Source organism: Podarcis melisellensis, assembly GCF_964234715.1.
Source record: "Podarcis melisellensis genome assembly, chromosome: 10".
Classification (NCBI taxonomy): domain Eukaryota; kingdom Metazoa; phylum Chordata; class Lepidosauria; order Squamata; family Lacertidae; genus Podarcis; species Podarcis melisellensis.
Window position 1 is genome coordinate 22,342,081 of NC_138542.1, and position 19,771 is coordinate 22,361,851.

Consider the following 19,771-nt stretch of genomic DNA (forward strand, 5'->3'; position numbering starts at 1 on the left):
ACCATTTTTGCTTCTTTGCTCTTTATTCTTTTTGCTTTGGTCAGGAGTGAAATCATTCATGATATATAATGCTGTTCTGTTGGCAGGATGGGAATTCTGGGATGTGTCCTCTCAGCAGCGGTCCAACAGTGCAATGCAGCAACACGAAGTCAAAAACTGAATCTTTCAAGAGTGGTGTTTCCAGAGTGAAATCTTTTCTTCCTGTGCCCAGAAATAAAGTCAGCCAGTCTTCTCAGAACACTAAATGAAGCAGCAGCAGCAGCAGCAGCAATACAAGGCAAATAGAGGCAGTCAAGGACTCGAAAGAAGAAATTTGGAACATGCACAAAAAAATACAACTTGAGAAATGTGAATAAATCTACCAGTCTGCCATTCATTCCCCCCCGCCCCCTTCGGCCTTTGCGTAATCTTAGTTACCTTTGGAGAACAAGTTTATTTACGAGTGTAAATAATTTTAAAATATGTTTTCTCGGTTGTATCTATGGGACCACAGTTTAATTTCTGTGTAAATAAGCTGTTTATAATGGGGGAAAAATATTAGATTATATTAAATTGAACTTTAGAAAGTGAGAGAGCTTCACAGATGATTTTCTAATCTGAAAACGTTTTATTGTTTAATTATATTCAGGGGTATCACTATAAAGAGTGTAAATAATACATGCATAGGCACACACACAAACACACACACACACTATATATATATATATATATATATATATATGAGAGATTTCATCCAGAGATATCTGTGTACAAAAGAGCTAGTACCATGTGTGATGTCTTGGTGGAGAGATGTGTTCTCCATTGCATTAAGATGCAGGTAGCCAGGTTAGAAGGACTGACTGACTATCTGTACAGCAAAGTCAGTGTGGCTTTTGCTGTTTACTCATCACTTGCAATCAGAGACTCTCCTGGAGTTCCACCCTGCTAGTATGCAGTGGGATTCCCATGCGACAGGATCCTATGTGAAAAACTAAGCAGTGGATCTGCTTTCGTTTCCTGTGTATACCGGGATCCTACAGGGGGTTACCTTAAAATGCTATTCTGTGTGTAATATCCCTACTGCCTGTAGAACAGGATCATTGGATATGGATGATAACCTTTATATATAGTTATATATACTGAAGTTTCCTGTGTTCTATTTCATACATTGGGTTGCACAATTCTGTACAGCACTGGCTTAAAGCTAATAATATACATGTGTTTTCAAGGCAAAAAAGAAAAAAAAAGTTCACTTTCTGAAAAGTGAATGGAATGTGGCAATAATGGGAAGAATTGGGAATACTCCCCAGTTTCTTTCAGTTATAAACTGCATTAAATATTTCAATTGCCCATATTATTGGGTAGTTTGGTTTATTTCTTGTCTCAAACTCCTTTGTCGCTTCTCTTTTCCATTCCAGCTCCTGTATGACTGATGATTTGTGCAGACTTTGTTTTTTCTGTTCAAAACAAGAACTCCAAAGCCATCGTAATAAGCAGTCTGTTGTCATTTGTCTCATGCTGCTTTTTATCACGAAAAAAGAAAGCATTTAATTACGTAAATTATTATTATATATGCTATGCTATAAAAACTCCTCTCCCCCTCTACATTTCTCATTTTTGACACATGCTAGAAATCTAGGGCATTTTACATTCAAAGATCGTTTTTCTTAAAAGGACAGCACTTGATTAGCACACAGTAGTCATCAGGAGAAAAAGCAACAGCAATAAATTGGGCGATGTGACCCATTTGTGTATCCTGTCTAAAATATTGTTTTAACTGCTATTTCTTCCATCGTACATCCTTTTCGCTTGCAGAAGACTGTACCCTTTCAGTGTTCACACTGGGCACAGTTCCAAGACCCTGTCTTGAGATGACACTTTCAGTAAATGAATCGGTACAGATTACTTAAGAAAAACAGGCTACATTGCCAGCTGGTGAATTGCTAAGCACTTGCTGTGACAGTGCTATGAAGATGTGCGATCCAACATCTCTGCAAGAGAGTTTGTAAAAGTAAAGTCAGCAGTTACGTTAAATGTTCTCCTGGAATTTCATCTGTCATGCCAATAAAACCCTTTTGTACTGCAATTTCTGCAAATATGTTTGTTTCTGTCTTACGTGTGTGTGTGTGTGTGTGTGTGTGTTTGTAGTTTTATGTGTATTATCTGTGTGCATGTGCTGCAAAAACTGGAACCTGGAACTTCGTTTCCTGCCTACTACTGCTTCCATGCTTTACATCACATCTTTAAGATAACCAGGACCCGGGTCTTAGCCAACATTCCCAATGGAATTCCCTTTCTATTTCCCACAAACTATACCTATGCTCCCATTGCCTTCCCATAACAGGGCCTCTTATTCTTGGTTTTCCCCACTTCTCACTTGTCTTTTAAATTCTGTTACTAAAATCTTGGCACAAGACAAATACAGTATTAGAATAGGGAGGAAACGTGTATGGTTTTTTTTTTGCAAACATTAGTATTTTGTTCAACTCAACACTGAGTTGAGAATGGGATTCAAAAGTTATTAGCAACTTAACCCAGCGTGATCATTAACTGTGTGAATTTTAAGGAATTATTCAGTGCAATCTTTTTCTTTCTTTTTCTTGCAAGTCTACTTCACAAATCTGCAGTGGAACTCACTCTCAAGTTAGTGTGTATGTAGCATTGCAGCCTTGAAGTTCTTAAATGTTTGTTATTGTTTTTTAAATGTTGAGCATTAAATAATCGAAGATTTCCCAGAAAACAGTCATGGAATCCAGCCCTATGATTTTCTTGGTCAGATATCAGTCCCATTGAATTCAATGGGAGTCCACCCTGATTAAGGGCATGCAGGGCTACAGCTCATTCTAAGAGAATGATCCATACATCTGCCCTAAGATCCACTGTAAATATGCAATCTTAACAAATAATTTTGACTGAGCCTAGGGCTTGCCGATCAGAAGGCTGGCGATTCGAATCCCCGCGATGGGGTGAGCTCCCTGCTCCTGCCAACCTAGCAGTTCAAAAGCATGTCAAAGTGCAAGTAGATAAATAGGTACTGCTCTGGCAGGAAGGTAAACGGCGTTTTCGTGTACTGCTGGTGCGCTTTACTGGTTCGCTAGAAGCGTCTTAGTCATGCTGGCCACATGACCCAAAAGTTGTACGCCGGCTCCCTTGGCCAGTAAAACGAGATGAGCACCACAACCCCAGAGTCATCTGCGACTGGACTTAATGGTCAGGGGGTCTCTTTACCTTTACCTTCCTTCAATGAGGAAAGTAGAAATTTATCTGTGGCTATTTTGAAACACAACTATTTCATCTCTGGACAGGATATTACATTTTGAAAGAAGTCACATTTTCCTAGAGCATATGAATGAACCGATAATGATATCAAGTCACGGACCAGAACGACTGGGTGCAACTTGTGTTTGAGCAGTTCAATTATGTACAGAGTGGTGCATAATTGCAACAGGAAAACAAAGTGGAAAAAGGTGTAAATACAGCTAAATTTAATTGATGCCTAAATTAAATCTAATGAAATGGCCATGTTTGTCTAAACTCGGTGGTGTCATTCAGCCAAAAGCAAAAGTCTCAACCTTAAGTCCTCATCCCAATAAAAATTCAATATATACAAACTTCAGACTCTGGAGTATATGAGCTGCTTTTGTGTGTGTGCAAGGCTGAATGCTAAGCAGCAGTGTTCAAGAAGAGCAGGTCAGGGTCCCTCCCAACTCTGCCATTCTATTTGTTTCAGTTATTGGGCAGAATAAAGGCAGTTTTCACATTTTCTTATCTTGTCTTTAGCAGTGCTGTTGACAGAAGAGCAAGTGCCCATTAAATTCCTGCCGCTTAGCAGGACTTTCCAGCTAAGAATTGCTCCACAGTACTCTATTCATAAGCAACTAAACACGACACTGACATGTTCTCCAATCTACTGTGTAGACTGACCGAATGTGCATTGCCGGGTTTTGAATGCACATTTTAATTCCAATAAGCTCTGGTACCCATGTGGTTTGGTTGTGATAGCCAAGGGTTGTTCCAAACAATACATTTAAAGGAACTAACTGAGAGTAGAATCTGTAGATGCTTCAAGTCCTGAAACACACACTTGTAGGGAAACTCCCAAACTTTAGAAATCCAAATATACCTGAGAGCAGCATGGTGTAATTATTATACACTTATTTTCCCTTCCTGATAGTTCTGTGTCCTTGTTTTCTAAAACTACATTTTTTGTTTGTTTCAAATATGAGTCACAACAAGGCAAATTTTCACCAAAAGCCTTCATGAGGAGCTTCACGCTTATTAAGTCAGCTGTCGTCCCCTTTTGGGTGCAATTTGTCTAATCTTACATTTGATTCATTAAAATGCTCCCTTTAAATAAGATCCTGACTTTGCTTTGACTCCCGTGCCTTCTCCTGCTTCTAGATTACACAACTTGCTTGGTAGCTAGGGTTGCATGGGAAATGTTTGGAGTAAAAATCAGTTTCTAGGGGAAACTTGCCAGGTTTTCATGTAGGATTCATCCAAGCACAGCTGCACATACCCAACCCAGCTGTTGATGATCCAGTGGTTGTTTTTATTTATTGAAGCTATTTATTTTATTTATTGAAATATTTATTTATTATTTATTTATTGAAGCTATTTATCGATATGAGGGTGCTAATTTCCCCCTCCCTTCTGGAAAAAAAGAATTTTGGAGTTACCAAACACCATCAGAATCAATAGCAGCACTTTTTGGTAACTCCATTGAGTCATCAGCCAACTGAGCCTGTGAATGCTCTTTCCCCCCCCCCCCTTTCAAAATGCGCAAAAACAAAAATAAAAAATCCTTCGAGTGTCCTCTTTCCTGTTTTCTGTTCTTGGAAACTTTACAAATAGACATATATCGTTACAATTTATTCCAAGATGTTTAAAGTGACACTATTCATTGCACCAGGTGTTTCAGTGAATGTATGTGAGCAATTTGAGTTGCACAGACTTAATCTGCTTTGTCAAGTGGGAAAGTACAGTAGCTTATTTTTAGCGAGGCTACTGAATGAAACTGAATTTTGTGTAGCCTAAAATAACCTGCATCTATATTTCCCTACAAAAAAAAGGATCCAATAAAAAGACACTGCGTTTTTGCAGCTGTATAGATTCTGTGTTTCTCCCTCTGGAGACAACACAGCACAAGAAAAGTGTATCTGTTCTGCAGCACCATCTAGTGACAAGAAAGCAAAAAAAGATATAAGCAAACACTTTGTGAAGAACATTTCTTCAGAATACACAAGGATTCAGAGTGGTTGATATATTGGATATTTGTGTGCCAAACAGGATCAGTTCTGTTTGCTTCGATGGTCCAACAACAGAATATGCATTTGGCTTATTTACCCAAACACCCTTGGATATAATTTGTGTTATCATATGCCAGAGAGACAGTACACAACATGTTTGTTTTATTGACATATTGCACACAATAGCATCATGAAACTTGCTTGCAATTAAATTCACTTTCTATTTATTTCTTCCAGACCTAGCCGCTTAGTACCTTTTTGTATTACCTGATGGCAACCTGAATGGCAGGTGTTGTAGCTTGTTACATACAAAGTGTGAGTTAAGTTTTCTAGCTCTACAAATACATACAATGGCAACAATCCAGCAAATGCTAATCACAGCTATGGACTGCTTTGCACACAGGCCCCTGTGTATATGATGCACCCACACTTGAGTTGGGCAAGTGAGTCACTTGTACCTGTGTCCACACACCCACAAATGCATAGCACACAGAATGTAAAGTGTGATATGAGTCCAATGTCCTGTTTCCAACACTGGGCTTTGTGAAGTCCATAAGCAAGACATGACAAGACATAAGCAAGACCCTCTTCCACTATTGATCGTCCACTGGCATTCAATAGCAGACTGGCAAAGGACCTAGAGGTTCCATATAGCGATAATGACTAATATAATTCCATAGCCTCCTCCGTGAATTTGTCCCATCCCCTTAAAAAGCCACCATACCTTGCATTAGTGAGTTTCACAGATTAACTGCATTGCATAAAGAAGTACAGTGGTACCTCGGGTTGCAGACTCTGCTAACCCAGAAATTGTTCCTCGGGTTAAGAACTTCGCTTCAGGATGAGAACAGAAATTGTGCTCCAGTGGCACAGCAGCAGTGGGAGGCCCCATTAGCTAAAGTGGTGCTTCAGGTTAAGAACAGTTTCAGGTTAAGAATGGACCTCCGGAACAAATTAAGTACTTAACCCGAGGTACCACTGTACTTCCTTTAGTCTAACAATTCACAGCACACTTGCATCTATGCTGCGCTTTCTGTGTAGGGGGACACACCTAGTTCACACATACAGGCCTGACGTGCAGATTTGCTCTTAAGTACTACTGAAATAAATGGAACCAAAATGGATAATGCATTGCCTTCCATAGGGCTTCCATACAACTGAACATGGACATAATTTCTGTACGGTTGGCAGTGTAAAATAGCACCATCGTTCCCTGGCACACATGCACTTTTTTTTTAGTACGTCTTCAATCTGGGTTCAAGCTATACCTGGGAAATGGATTTCTCCTCCTATAAGAAAGATGCATGTACAACAATTGGAAACACCCATTGACCAGTGTCAACGTCAAGAGAAGATACAACAAAATAGTAGTGCAAAACTATCCCCCTGCCTAAGCCCTGCCATGTAAGGATCGTGTTACTAATTCTTAAAAACTATTTTAATTAAGCAGAACATGTTAGCCTTCTTTAGCAACACAGTTCAAATCTCCTTCATTTTGAAACAAGCAGGGTTTTCGCCCTACAACGGGCAATGCCAGCATCTGGCAGGTGCAGGATGGCACCCAGGTCTGCCTGCTTCTTCCAGGACTCGCTGAGAGTGGCTTATTCAGGATCCTTCAAGACCTGGAACTAGGTCTGATTTGCTATGAAACAAAAGCTCCACATCTCCATTACATCTGTCCAATGTTCCACCTACTGCAACAGGACTGGGTCTAAACCGACCGTAGGAGGAAAAAGCTCTGACAAGGTTAGAGCCTCACATTTTCTTCAATACAATGTTCACATTGTATATTAAAATTAAGACAACAACAAGAAAGCAAAGCAGCAGTTGATACATTTGTGGGGATACTGCCCATACTCCAGTTTTTTTTTCTAAAACACATAGTAAATTCAAGCTAAAAAATATTATTTTGTTGTTCAAATATATAACAATTATTCGTATACAAATATAGTCTTCATGATATGCGATTCCTCTTAAAATACAGGATTTTCTTAATAAGCGAATCTCTCCCATCTCTGAATAAAGATATTAAATAAATATTCCAAGGAAGGTCCCGTCAACTGCAAAATGGAACCGTATAAAAGAAGATCATCACAAAAGTCAATTCCTCTTTCATCCTTGCAGATGAACTGCTATTTTCATTTTTAAAAATACTAGTTGAAAAAATGTCCGCTCCCCCTCCCATCAACCTCAATAAGATTGCTAGAATAAGTTTGAAAGATTTCATTTGAAGTGTAAAAATTCCCATTGTCATCTTTACCTAAACATTTTGTGTCCTAACCAGCTGTGTTCATCATGATCTGCATATTCTGAACTCTGGCTTTCCCCTTTTCTCACTCACTGAAATGCAACAATTCTGTAGAATATTGCTTTTCCTTGACTTTTTATTTGAGAAAGTGCTCAGCATAAGGACAGACCGTTGTTTACACTTGAACCTACAGTTCATGTGCTTAGCTTCCGCTGACTTTAGATCTAAGGGAGTCAACTGCTTATTGCATATAGTGAGTCTAATATAAATGAGATTCTTTTTTCCTTTTAAAAAATACATAATCCCCTCACCTACTTACATGCAATGTCAGGTTCATAAATGCTTGCAAATGTACTGAAATCTACTTGGTCTAAAGGTGTCTACATTCGTCTAGGGCAATATTATAATCCTATTTAATGCAACTGACAAAATGCCCACTGATTTTCACTAGAGTGGCTTGATTCAAATAAATACAACTTAAGTAACTGATTTCGATTCAACTTTCTAATTCATGTATGTTCTGAACAAGCATGGATTTTATAAAAAGTAATTTGTTTGCAACTGAATAGAACCTCCGTACTGTGTAAGAGAATGAACCCAAACATCTGGCCATGTTTCCATGTCTTTTCCACTACAGAATTTAGGAGAAACTGTGAAATTCTTCCTGTTTGGTGCTCTCATTCTCCCACAAATATAGCAGTTTTGCACACCAACCACCACTGACTTGAAAAGCCCAGCACTTTCAAGAACAAAAGCATGGGAATTGCTATGTTCTTCCTGACACAGAAAATAAATGTCTCTGCTGTTTAGTTGACAGCCTAAATATTTATAATTTGTGTAATAATAAATAGAATTCATGACCTGCATTTGTAACTCTTGACCTCAAACCACCCCAAAATGCATTTTTAAAAACCCTGGATTGTTGTTTTTTTTTACCCAGAAAAGCAGGTTTTTCACTGTGTTTCGTAGTGAGCTATGGATTCAGTTTTAAAAGATGAGTGTAGACTTTGATGTGCTTGTTATGACATTCACATTATTTTTAAAGAGGCAGCTAATACAACTGAAATGTTTGGAAATTTTGATCATCCATCTTGATAAAAGATCTTCCTATGTGCAGAAGAAGTAGAAGAGATGGGGGCAGCTTCGGGGGGAGGGGATACTGCCTAATGCACCAATCCTTCATAATCAAATTGGTCCTTGGAATGAAGTTTTTTTGCACAGATATATACATATTCATGTGCTTGCTTTTGCACTTCTTTTAGTGGGAATTTTCAACAATGCCCTGTTCTGACATTTTCCCAGAATGCTTCCTGTTAAATTGTAACGAGACAGCACCTTGATAAATTTTCACAACCGGGTTTCTTGTACTTCTTCTTCGGTTTCTTCTTGCAAGGCAGTAATTTTAGGCCTGGACATCCGTTTGCTTGAGTTCCTGGGATGCACCGGGAAGAGTCTGAGACGATCTGAATGGCTGATGGCTTGACGGAAAGAATTCTTTTCGCTGAGCAGCTTCTGGATGGATTCGTATTGCGTGACTTTGTTCTCTTCTATCACCTAGTTAAGAAGAGGTTGGGTACAATACAGTTATAAAAGAGCAACGCTTGGCTTGTGAATGGTTATTTTTAAGCCAATAACATAATTACAGGACTGAATTACAGTTAATAATTGAATTATCTACTCCATTTACATTCCACCCTTTGTGTTCCCAGGAAATCTTGCATTTAGACAATGCCGAGAGCCAAATCATCTTAAATTTAGATATAGGGCAGATCTACACTCATGGTTTTTAATGCTAAAGGGGAATGGTTCTGATAAGCATATTGCCATATGTCCTTTCCCCCCCCCCCCAACATTAATGTGTCATTAAAATGTGACATCAGAGGGTGCTGCAGAGCAACCGTCTTCCAGACACAAGGTAGACCTTGTGGAAAGGAAGGGAAAGAGAAACCAAATGGGACTTTTCCCTGTCTTGATGTTTAAGAATGATATTTTTGATAGGCGAGAGTAGATACAGCCATAGTCAGGGTTTCTTTTTCCAGGGAGACCTCCTAGGAACTCAGTTCCGGCACTTCTCAAGTGGGCACCATTGCCATTCTAAGAGAATGAGGGAGGTGTTCATGGTGAGTTGCGCCACCTCTTTTTCTAGAAAAATACAGTGGTGCCCCGCAAGACGAACGCCTCGCAAGACGAAAAACCCGCTAGACGAAGGGGTTTTCCGTTTTGGAGGCGCTTCGCAAAACGAATTCCCCTATGGGGTTGCTTCGCAAGACGAAAAAAATCTTGCATCCCCCCACGGCTTTTTTCCGCTTTTTTCACCCTTTTCTTAAGCCGCTAAGCCGCTTATCAGCTGTTCCGCTGATAAGCCGCTTAACAGCTGATCGCTGGAAGCCGCTTGACAGCTGTAGCGCTAATCCGCTAAGCTGTCAATGGGCTTGCTTCACAAGACGAAAAAACCGCTATACGAAGAGCCTCACAGAACGGATTAATTTCGTCTTGCGAGGCACCACTGTAGCACTGGTACAGTTACTTGAGGCATACTCAAAATATTTCCATGGGTCCAACAAAGTGGGCAACAAAGTTATTGTGTATGCACTGTGGTAGGAAGGCGCTGCCTGCTATTATACCTTGCTGGCTGCCCATATCATAGCTGTCAACTTTTCCCTTTTGTGCAAGGAATCCTATTTGGAACAAGGGAATTTCCCTTTAAAAAAGGAAAACATTGACAGCTATGGCCAGTGGCGTAGCGTGGGTTGTCAGCACCCGGGGCAAGGCAAGTAATTTGCGCCCCCTAACCCATGGATTTGCGCCCCCTAACCCGTGGATTTGCACCCCCTAAGCCTAACCCCCAGATGTTGCGCCCGGTGTGGCCGGGGCCCCCCCTGCACCCCCCACGCTACGCCACTGGCTATGGCCCATATATACGTGCAGGCAATGCCTTTTCAGCCAATTTGAATTGCAGCAGCTGGCAGGAACTTGAGCCAGCTATCCAGGCAGCCAAGGGAAATTCCCTCAATGACCACTTGGCCATGTGCATTCTGTTTTCACTGCCTGGGGATGGTGACTGAGAGCAAGGATCCGCAATACCCGCCCACCCAGTGGAAGGGGTAAGTATCCATTTTATGCACAATAAAACCTCGTCCTCCTCTCCTCTCCCCTCTCCCCCCACACCCTAAATCTGTTCCAGGAGTTTCCACAGCCCTCCAGAGCACATTTGGGATGGGCACAGAGCACATGTGCGGAGGGAGAATTCCACTGCACAAGCAATGCGTTGGATAACGACCAGTATTTATATTGTTTCGCTCTGTTCATTAACAGATCCACTGCATGATATAAGGAATTCCATTTATTTGTATTTCACTAGGTAGATTGCCTTGTACAGCTGCTCAGAGGAGATATTATAATAGGAAAAGAGTAATTTTTGCACCTTTCCTTCCTTCCTCCCCCAAAAAGTTCACGTATATGTGCGCAAGAAATGAGGGGTGATAATGGGGAAATAACACTGGAACTTGGAAAACGTTTACCATTTTAAAAATGTGTCCACCTGGGAAGCTATTCTATCTGCCTAGTGTGCATGAGTAAGAGAGAGAAAATGCGGTTGTGAAAAATGTTGCATGAATAGTTTGTGCTGTTGTTGACTTATGTGTTCTTGCTATCAGAACTGAGAAGTAAAACTGTAAATCATGTATTAGACAGTTGTGTCCAGGACGGTTAGTACTTTGATACAGAACTTGACATTTCCTTCTTCATATCTCCCTTTTATAGAAGTGAAAGAATTTGGAAGATGCGCAGTATCAAGCCAGGTACTATTGGCATTCAAAGTGATGATCAGTTTCCTTCTGAGACTCCAGAAACACAGTTCCTAACATAACTTGCTAGGTTCTTGAAAAATTCTCCTCTGCTTTATAAAGAAGGAGAAAATACCTTAGCATAGCATACTTTGCTCTCCAACTATTGTCTATTTATTTAATGCTTTTATAAGTCACCTCCTGCCACAAGGTGACCTGAAGCAGTTTGCATAGAGCAATCAAAACAATATAAATGAAAATCCCAAAATACAGTTTAAACCAGGCAATAAAAAAATTATGAGCAACAAAACTAGTAACAGCAACTCAAGTGTCAATAAGCATCTTGTTTGAAATACTCTAACTATTTGCCCTTTGGCATGATTGTATTGATTATTCGGGGAGGGGGGAATACCTACAGTACATTGTGCATTTCCATAAGTAAGTCTTATGGGATAGCACAGAACGCAAACATTGTGCTATCAAAGAATTCCTCTAAAAAATGTGTATTTCTGGATTGAGCTCAAAAACTAGATTTCTGGCTCCAAAGGTGCACCATGTTTTAGGAAGTGTGACTAGCGGTGTTGTTACATATGCTTTGTAAACATCCATTTCATGCAAAAAAAAAAATATTAATTAAGCACATATAATTTGCACCCGTTAGAACATAATGTTGGTTGGGATATAAAGTTTGCACATGTCCATGGTGTCTTTGGACCAGAGCATACAAACACAGCTTGTGATATTGCAGGGCCTGCTATTCAAATGAAAGAAGTCCAGAACAAACACCACTGGACATGCTCCAAGCCCTTAAAGGTAAAGGTAAAGGGACCCCTGACCATTAGGTCCAGTCGTGACCGACTCTGGGGTTGCGGCGCTCATCTCGCTTTATTGGCCAAGGGAGCTGGCGTACAGCTTCTGGGTCATGTGGCCAGCATGACTAAGCCGCTTCTGGCGAACCAGAGCAGCGCACGGAAACGCCGTTTACCTTCCCGCCAGAGCGGTACCTATTTATCTACTTGAACTTTGAGGTGCTTTCAAACTGCTAGGTGGGCAGGAGCTGGGACTGAGCAATGGGAGCTCACCCCGCCGTGGGGATTCGAACCGCCGACCTTCTGATCGGCAAGTCCTAGGCTCTGTGGTTTAACCCACAGTGCCACCCGCGTCCCGCTCCAAGCCCTTACTCATGCCTAAAAGTAGCTATCTGGATCTACCTTGGACATCGCGCCTAATTCTTGAAAGGCACTCACCAAATATCGCTGGCATTCCATTAGTGCTTCTAGCCTGTGTTCTGAGAGTATTACTGTACAGTTTGCAAAAGCCTGCTTGAGAGTCTTTTTAATGACTTGGAAAGTCCTGAAAGGTAAACGAGTTTTAATATGCAGAAGAATGAAATATAAACTTTTGGTTACATGCAGTTGACACTTTTACAGTATTTGCTAGGCTTTTTACAGCATTGCAATAGGGAAGTTTCAGTTCAGATGAAATGTCAGCATGACGCCTACTGTTGCTACAGTGACTACTCCTGCAATGCGACTACTGAAGTAGTTGCTCAGTATTTTGTTCTGAAGTAACTGTTTTCATTCACTTCTTGCCTTGACCAGACAAAGTTGGGAAAAGGTCAACATCTGCTGTAGGAAACCAGAAGGGGTATGCTGACATTGCAGAGTTAAACCACCTTGATAGTGATTTCCTCTCCTAAGGCAACCCCAAGAATGACCAGGATGGTGAGGGTTCCTATAAGGAATGCTTAAAAGAGGTAGGGGTGTTTATTCTGGAGAAGAGACATGATTGCTGTCTTCAGAGAACTGCAACACTTGCCTCGCTGCAAGAAGTGAAATGACAGGGAACCCGGCAGAGGGCCTTCTCGGTAGTGGCACCTGCCCTGTGGAATGCCCTCCCATCAGATGCCAAGGAGATAAATAACTACACAACTTGTAGAAGGCAGCCCTGTATAGGGAAATTGTTTAAATATTTGATGTGCTATTATGCTTTTATATTTGTGGGAAGCTTCCGGAGTGCCTGGGAGAAGCCAGTCAGATGAGCGGGCTACAAATAACAATAAGAAGAAGAAGAAGAAGAAGAAGAAGAAGAAGAAGAAGAAGAAGAAGAAGAAGAAGAAGAAGGAGGAGGAGGAGGAGGAGGAGGAGGAGGAGGAGGAGGAGGAGGAGGAGGAGGAGGAGGAGGAGGAGGAGGAGGAGGAGGAGGAGGAGAGGAGCTTTCTCTGTTGGTCTAAAGGGGAGGACTAGAACTAATGGGTGGAAATGCCTGGGAAACAGATTTTGGCTAAATGTTAGGAGAATCTACCCAATGGAACAGGCCATTTAAAAGTGGCATAGACTGCCTCAAAAGGTGGCAAGTTCGCTTTCACTGGAAGTATTTCAGCAGAGGTCAGATGGCAAATGGCAAATGTAAAACAAGGAGAATTATTATTATTAACATGATACTGTTTTATTCTATTCCAGTATGAAAATAACTGGACAAAATATTTGTCTCGTACTTACTTAGGATCAAGATGAGCACTTGGTTCATCCAGAAGAAGAATTTTTGCTTTGCTGAGAATTGATCTGGCAAGACACATTAATTGTTTATGTCCATGGCTGAGGACACAGCCACCGTCCAAAAGGACAAAATCAAGCTTGCCTGGAAATTGCTCTATTACAGATTTCAGTCCAACCTGAAGGAGATAAGAATAGGGTTGGGAGGCAGTGGGAGATAAGCATTCTGTTTCACACAAATTGGTTTTCTTTCTTGCAAAAGTTATGACTATTTGGCCTTAATCCACAGCACTAGGCATCTAGACCCACATGATGAAGGGTGCAGACAATTTCATTCTCAAATAACACCCTCCTGCATCACACGATAAGTTGATATTGGAAATGGACTTTGAAAAGTTCGATGTGTTAGCCATGTTGTGTGGCTTAGGGACATCTCCTAAACAATGACTTCTAGGTTACAAATGCTACAGATTATAGCCACAGAAACAGAACACAGAGATGCCATCTCAGGAATGCTCAGAAAACAAAGGAGTGCCCCTGCACTCCTCCCTTTGATAGTTTAAGAGGTTCAGTTCAGAATAAACAGTAATATATACTTAAGGCCTAGAGATCCATCAGAAACGGTGAGCTTATGTTGAAATCTATTTAATCTGTGAGTAATAGTAATGATATATACACCAACACCAATAATTTATATCATCACAATGATTGTTCCTTCTTAATAGGAAACATTGACTATAATTTGAAACCTGCTTTAACAGTCAAGGTAGGCATGGTATAGCATTGGATTCAGCCAATTAACCACACTTACACTAGATAAAACCTCTAAATGTGTGTGTCATCCATTTCCCACAACTGGTCATCTGGAACAAATGGTTGCCATTTTTAAATGTCTACTGTGGTCAGTGGGCCTTATCAGAATTTCAATTAGACACAAAGGGGATTACACCGCGTAACTGAGAGCAGCACAAATTTATAGGATTAGTAAAAAGTATTTTTTGACGTACTATAGGGACACACATTTTATGAGCTTCAATTAATAGCCAAGCTTCTCTTTTTTAAAAAGACCTAACATTCACATTCAGCAGGCACTCTCGCTTATACTGTTTTCGGCACCCACTAAAACCTTTGTTTTAGCAAGTCTATCCAGACACATAATTTAGCTATGTACAGTGGTACCTCGGGTTAAGTACTTAATTCGTTCCGGAGGTCCGTTCTTAACCTGAAACTGTTCTTAACCTGAAGCACCACTTTAGCTAATGGGGCCTCCCGCTGCTGCCGCGCCACCGGTGCACGATTTCTGTTCACATCCTGAAGCAAAGTTCTGAACCTGAAGCACTATTTCCGGGTTAGCGAAGTCTGTAACCTGAAGCGTATGTAACCTGAGGTACCACTGTATAGCTGCTTTTAATATTTTCTGATGTTATCTGTGAATTATGGTTAATTATTTCAGGTACACAAAGGGGAGATTTATTTTACTAAGCGATTTATAAATAAAATTAGTAGGAACAGACACCTTGCATAGACTGCACATATTAGCATACTTGACAGCCAAATTCAAAGCTGGATAATAGGGGCCATTTAATTGGATTTAATCTAAGGTGTCCACACTGACAATTTTTCATGTTATCCGCTGCTCTTCCTAAGATACTTAGCTTGTAGTATTTGTATTACATCATGTGCTCTGTCTCAGTGACAGCTATACTTAGAGGGATTCTTCCTCCATGCTTGTAATCTATTTTCAAAACAGGCACAAAGACTGGGATAGTGCCATTTATTAATAGCGCTGCACTCTTAAATAAATAGTGCTACGCTCTTCTCTTCCAGTAGGTATATCTGATCTCTGTGTTACTAAATTACTCCCCTCCACCACCAAAACTGCCCCTGCCCAGGACACCCCTGTAAATGGCTGATAGAAAATAAGCCCAAATTTCAAAAATAAACCAACCAATCAAGACAAATCTTTAAAGGTTTGTAGGTTAGATTTATTGCATATTCTTTTGTACTCCTTAAGATTACAGGAATTATGTTTTTTTTAAAAAAACAACAACCTGTTAATATTTTAAATACAGTGATTCACTATCTGATTTATATGTTCCTGAGGAAAATAATTCAGCTGCTTCTCTCCCTCTCCATATATGTGTGTGTGAAGCATATCTTCATAAGTGCTTCAGTAAATAGATTTTCTATCTTCTTTTGAGGTTTGCCTCACTTTATTTATGAGTGGTGACCCACATTTTCAATCATATATTAAAACATATTTAAAAGCAGTGCTGTGCTACAACATCTTAACAGAAGGCCACCCAACTAGATGCTTTGGCAAAAAGAAGTGTTTGTGCAGAGCTTGAAAAGGCAAATAAAACATGTCGTGAAACTGCAAATGAAGGCTATGAGGTAATACTAAGAAGATGTGGTATGAACAGTTATGGAAGCAAAACACACACACAAATACAAGAGGGGGCAATGATGGAAGACATGGCCCGATCTAATTTAAATCAAAGAGTTATTGTGAAATAACTTTTTTATAATAGTTCAATCATCCTCTTTAAACAATGGGATCTGTGATCTAAGATCCCTGAGAGGTGGTTCAACGAAGCATTGGATCTCCCTCATTAAAGATGGAGCGAAAGGTCCAACTGCCACCCTGGAAACTTCCAGAGAATTTGCTTTCCCAATATCTGAGCTCTGAAAAGGAGTGGGCCAACTGCCAGATTCAGGGAAGGAATGGATTCAGATGATCCATAGCCTTCCCAGTTTGTCAACACATCTCCAAACCACAGAGGAGAGTATGCCAACCCTGTAGTTGGCATTCTCTATTTTCCTTCCACTGAGAGAGAAATGGCCTTACATTAAAGGGATTCTGGGGCATATTCTGTGTCCCAGTTGGGAAAATCTACTCCGCAATCTCCTACTGCTGCTTACCTTGTATGTAGTAGGATCCTGTGAGAGTGTTAGTGAGACTTTGCAAGGAAGTGGCCTAGTACAGAAAATCAGGACCCTGGTCAGCTCCCCGTGGAGGCAACTCCAAGGAAGTTCCCCTGGGTAGGAGTGCCAAATGCATGTGGCCTTGGAAAAACCTAAGGCAGATGCTACAAGGTGTCAGGAGCTTGTCCTACACTCGAGTAGGACCCTGGCAGAGACACATGCCTGAGTGGCATGTTCTCTCCCTCCTGGTCAATCGTTCAGGAGCTTCAAAAGCTTTCTTAAGTCCGAACATCACAGCAACCGATGCCAACAGACATCGGCACACTTAGGGATCCGCAGAGTCTTCGCAGTTTGCGGACCAGACCTCAGCAACTCAGCATTTTGGCTAATCTAGTTTATTTACATATAAACACACACAGAGCACTGCAACATGGCTGCCTCTCTCTCTAGCATCAGACAGCAAAGAGAAAGAACAAAGGACAATAGTCCCACTTCACGGAACACAGTAACACAAACATCCTGTCTCTGTTACTTCCCACTTTGTGGAGTCAAAACATACACCATCATGTGAAAGACAACAATCCCATGACTGCAATCACAGAGCAGGAATTCTAACACAAGGAACTCTTTCAAGTCCTCAACTGGAGTACTTGAGAATGGCTAGACCCATTTTGGGGTGAATGGGAGGACCACTGCCCACTCTCTAATCTAAGTCTTGTAATTACAACCTACTGATAGACTAGTACCCAGCCAAATGAAATAAACTGGATAACCACTAGGCATTCGGGGGGAGGGGTAGCATCCTGGTAATGGAATAGACTTTTTCGAAATGTTCACTTGGCTCCATTTTTGTGATCTTTTCAGTACCAGGCGAATACAATCCTTATTCACCCATTATTTTGTTTCATAATTTATGTTAGTTTTAAACTGAGTTTTATACTGTGTTTCAGGTTTTTTTAAAAAAATATTTTAAACTGTTTTTTATGATGGTTTATATTGTATTTTAATATCGTGCTATTTTATTTCATTGTCTTGTGAATTGCCCAAACAACTTCTGTTATGGGGTAGCTATATAAATATAGCAAACAAGCAAGCAAGTAAATAAATACATATATTTCTGCTTCCTTACCTGATCAGCAAATGAATTGAATTACATATGATTACAAAGTTTAAAGTAGTTTTTAAAATGCACAAGGCAGACATACTAAACGAGCAACAAATATTTGCAGTTGTCCACACCACACTTTCCTTAATGAGACAGCAATTTATCTAGGAGAAGGAAAAAGTCTGATTCGCAACATCTTATCAGAGGGGAGTAACAAAGTTATTGGGCCATTTTGGCTGGATCTAGACACATCAAAAAAACGTTTCAGTTAAATGCGTAAACTTTGTATCAGAAATCGGGCTGGCAAAAACAAAACTCCACAGTGCCACCTGGTGCCACAGTGTTATAATGCATATACAATGCATATAAAGCGCTTTTTCTTTGCCAATGTAGCTGAGTCCCTTGTCATGCCTTGACCACTTGGGAATTATATTGCTCTCCCTGAAAATATAACTAACAAAAATGGGCATTCCTACCTCCTCAGCAACTTTCCATAGTTCTTCATCAGTCCACTGTCCATAAGGGTCCAAGTTCTTTCGAAAAGATCCAGAAAATATGAACACTTTCTGTGGAAGTAGAACAAAACAAATTTTTAAAAAAACCTGTTAGCAGAATTTATGTGGAAGAGCTAAGGTTATAGCTGATAAAACAGCCATTTTCTGTTTCTCTTCAAACATGACTTTGGCTTATTGACATCCTATTCCCTTTTAAATGTGTTAGTGGGAGCTGGTGGGGGAGGGGTGTGGGGTCGCAGCTCTCTTCTCGCTTTCAGGCAGAGGAAACCAGCGTTTGTCCACAGACAGCTTTCCGGGTCATGTGGCCAGCATGACTAAACTGCTTCTGGTGCAACAGAACACCATGAAGGAAGCCAGATCACACAGAAATGCCATATACCTTCCCACCACAGCTGTACCTATCTATCTACTTGCACTGGCATGCTTTTGAACTGTTAGGTTGGCAGGAGCTGGGACAGAGCAACGGGAGCTCACCCTGTCGCGGGGATTCGAACTGCCAACCTTCCGATCGGAAGCCCAAGAGGCTCAGTGGTTTAGACCACAGCGCCACCCTATTACAGCACCCACCTGATTGGGTAGCTCCCACCAAAATATAGTAAAATATAGTAAAAACGCATCAAACACTAAAAACCTCCCCCTCGGCTGTCTTTTAGGATTCAGATAGCTGTTTATCTGTCTGACATCTGCTGGGAGGGTGTTCCACAGGGCGGGTGCCACTACTGAAAAGACCCTCTGCCTGGTTCCCTGTAACCTCTCCTCTCGCAATGAGGAAACCACTTCATTGCACCAAATCGTATCCTTGGCTCTATTTACATTCCCTGATATTTTTGCTTTTGCTGTTCTCCAGGACCCCATCCAAACAGCAAGTACTGCTCAAAATTGCCCCAAACTATCTTGTTCCATAATACAGGGAGCGGAAACTGTGGCTCCGGATATTGTCAGAATTCAGCTCCCATCAGTCCCAGCCAGGAAGGCCAACAGTCAGTAATGATGGGACCTGGTGTTTGGCAACATCTGGAAGGCGACGAGTCCCTGCCCCTGAAATAAGTGAAGCAAAACTCCTACATGATAGCAAGAATGTGATAGGCTTTCTGTGAGGAAAGCGGTAACAATAATCCATTAGCGCAGGAGTCTTGCACAACTGAAGTTATGGTGTGCATTTTTCTGTTTGCTGCTTTCTGTTTCCTGTCACGGTAGGTAAGGAAGTAGAGGAGATGCATTTTTATAGTCTAACGTTATGCTTTATCTTCCCACATCCTGCTCCTAATTCCTACTGAAGCCAGTGAGATTGTTGTCTGTCAATGAAGCTAAAGCTGTTTCCCTGCTTCTCCCATGGTGAGAAATGGACACCTCTTAGTCACACACAGGAAACTGTGTCTTGGGGGCGGAGAACGACACAGTCCAAATTCAATATTTGCTTAATCTCTTTAAGCAGTGTGAGAGACTTTGTATCACTCTTGCCAGGATTGA

The 19,771-nt window shown here is 40.9% G+C and overlaps 2 protein-coding genes across 3 annotated transcripts in view; one reads left to right on the forward strand and one right to left on the reverse strand.

The window, feature by feature from the left end:
- The window catches only part of CTTNBP2 (cortactin binding protein 2), a 119,444-nt gene extending 117,379 nt beyond the window's left edge, over positions 1–2,065 (forward strand). Inside the window, exon 23 of the mRNA XM_081928916.1 lies at positions 87–2,065. Within this exon, the coding sequence (XP_081785042.1) occupies positions 87–248 (162 nt within the window). The 3' untranslated portion in view covers positions 249–2,065. The remainder of the gene's footprint in view (positions 1–86) is intronic.
- A 4,586-nt stretch (positions 2,066–6,651) lies between these two features.
- Positions 6,652–19,771, reverse strand: part of CFTR (CF transmembrane conductance regulator) — an 89,080-nt gene continuing 75,960 nt past the window's right edge. For both annotated transcript variants that reach the window (XM_081928918.1, XM_081928919.1), the window contains 4 exons: positions 18,263–18,352; positions 13,763–13,935; positions 12,509–12,614; positions 6,652–9,030 (listed from right to left, as the gene is read on the reverse strand). In XM_081928918.1, coding sequence (XP_081785044.1) covers positions 8,824–9,030; positions 12,509–12,614; positions 13,763–13,935; positions 18,263–18,352 — 576 coding nt within the window. In that variant the 3' untranslated portion in view covers positions 6,652–8,823. The remainder of the gene's footprint in view (positions 9,031–12,508; positions 12,615–13,762; positions 13,936–18,262; positions 18,353–19,771) is intronic.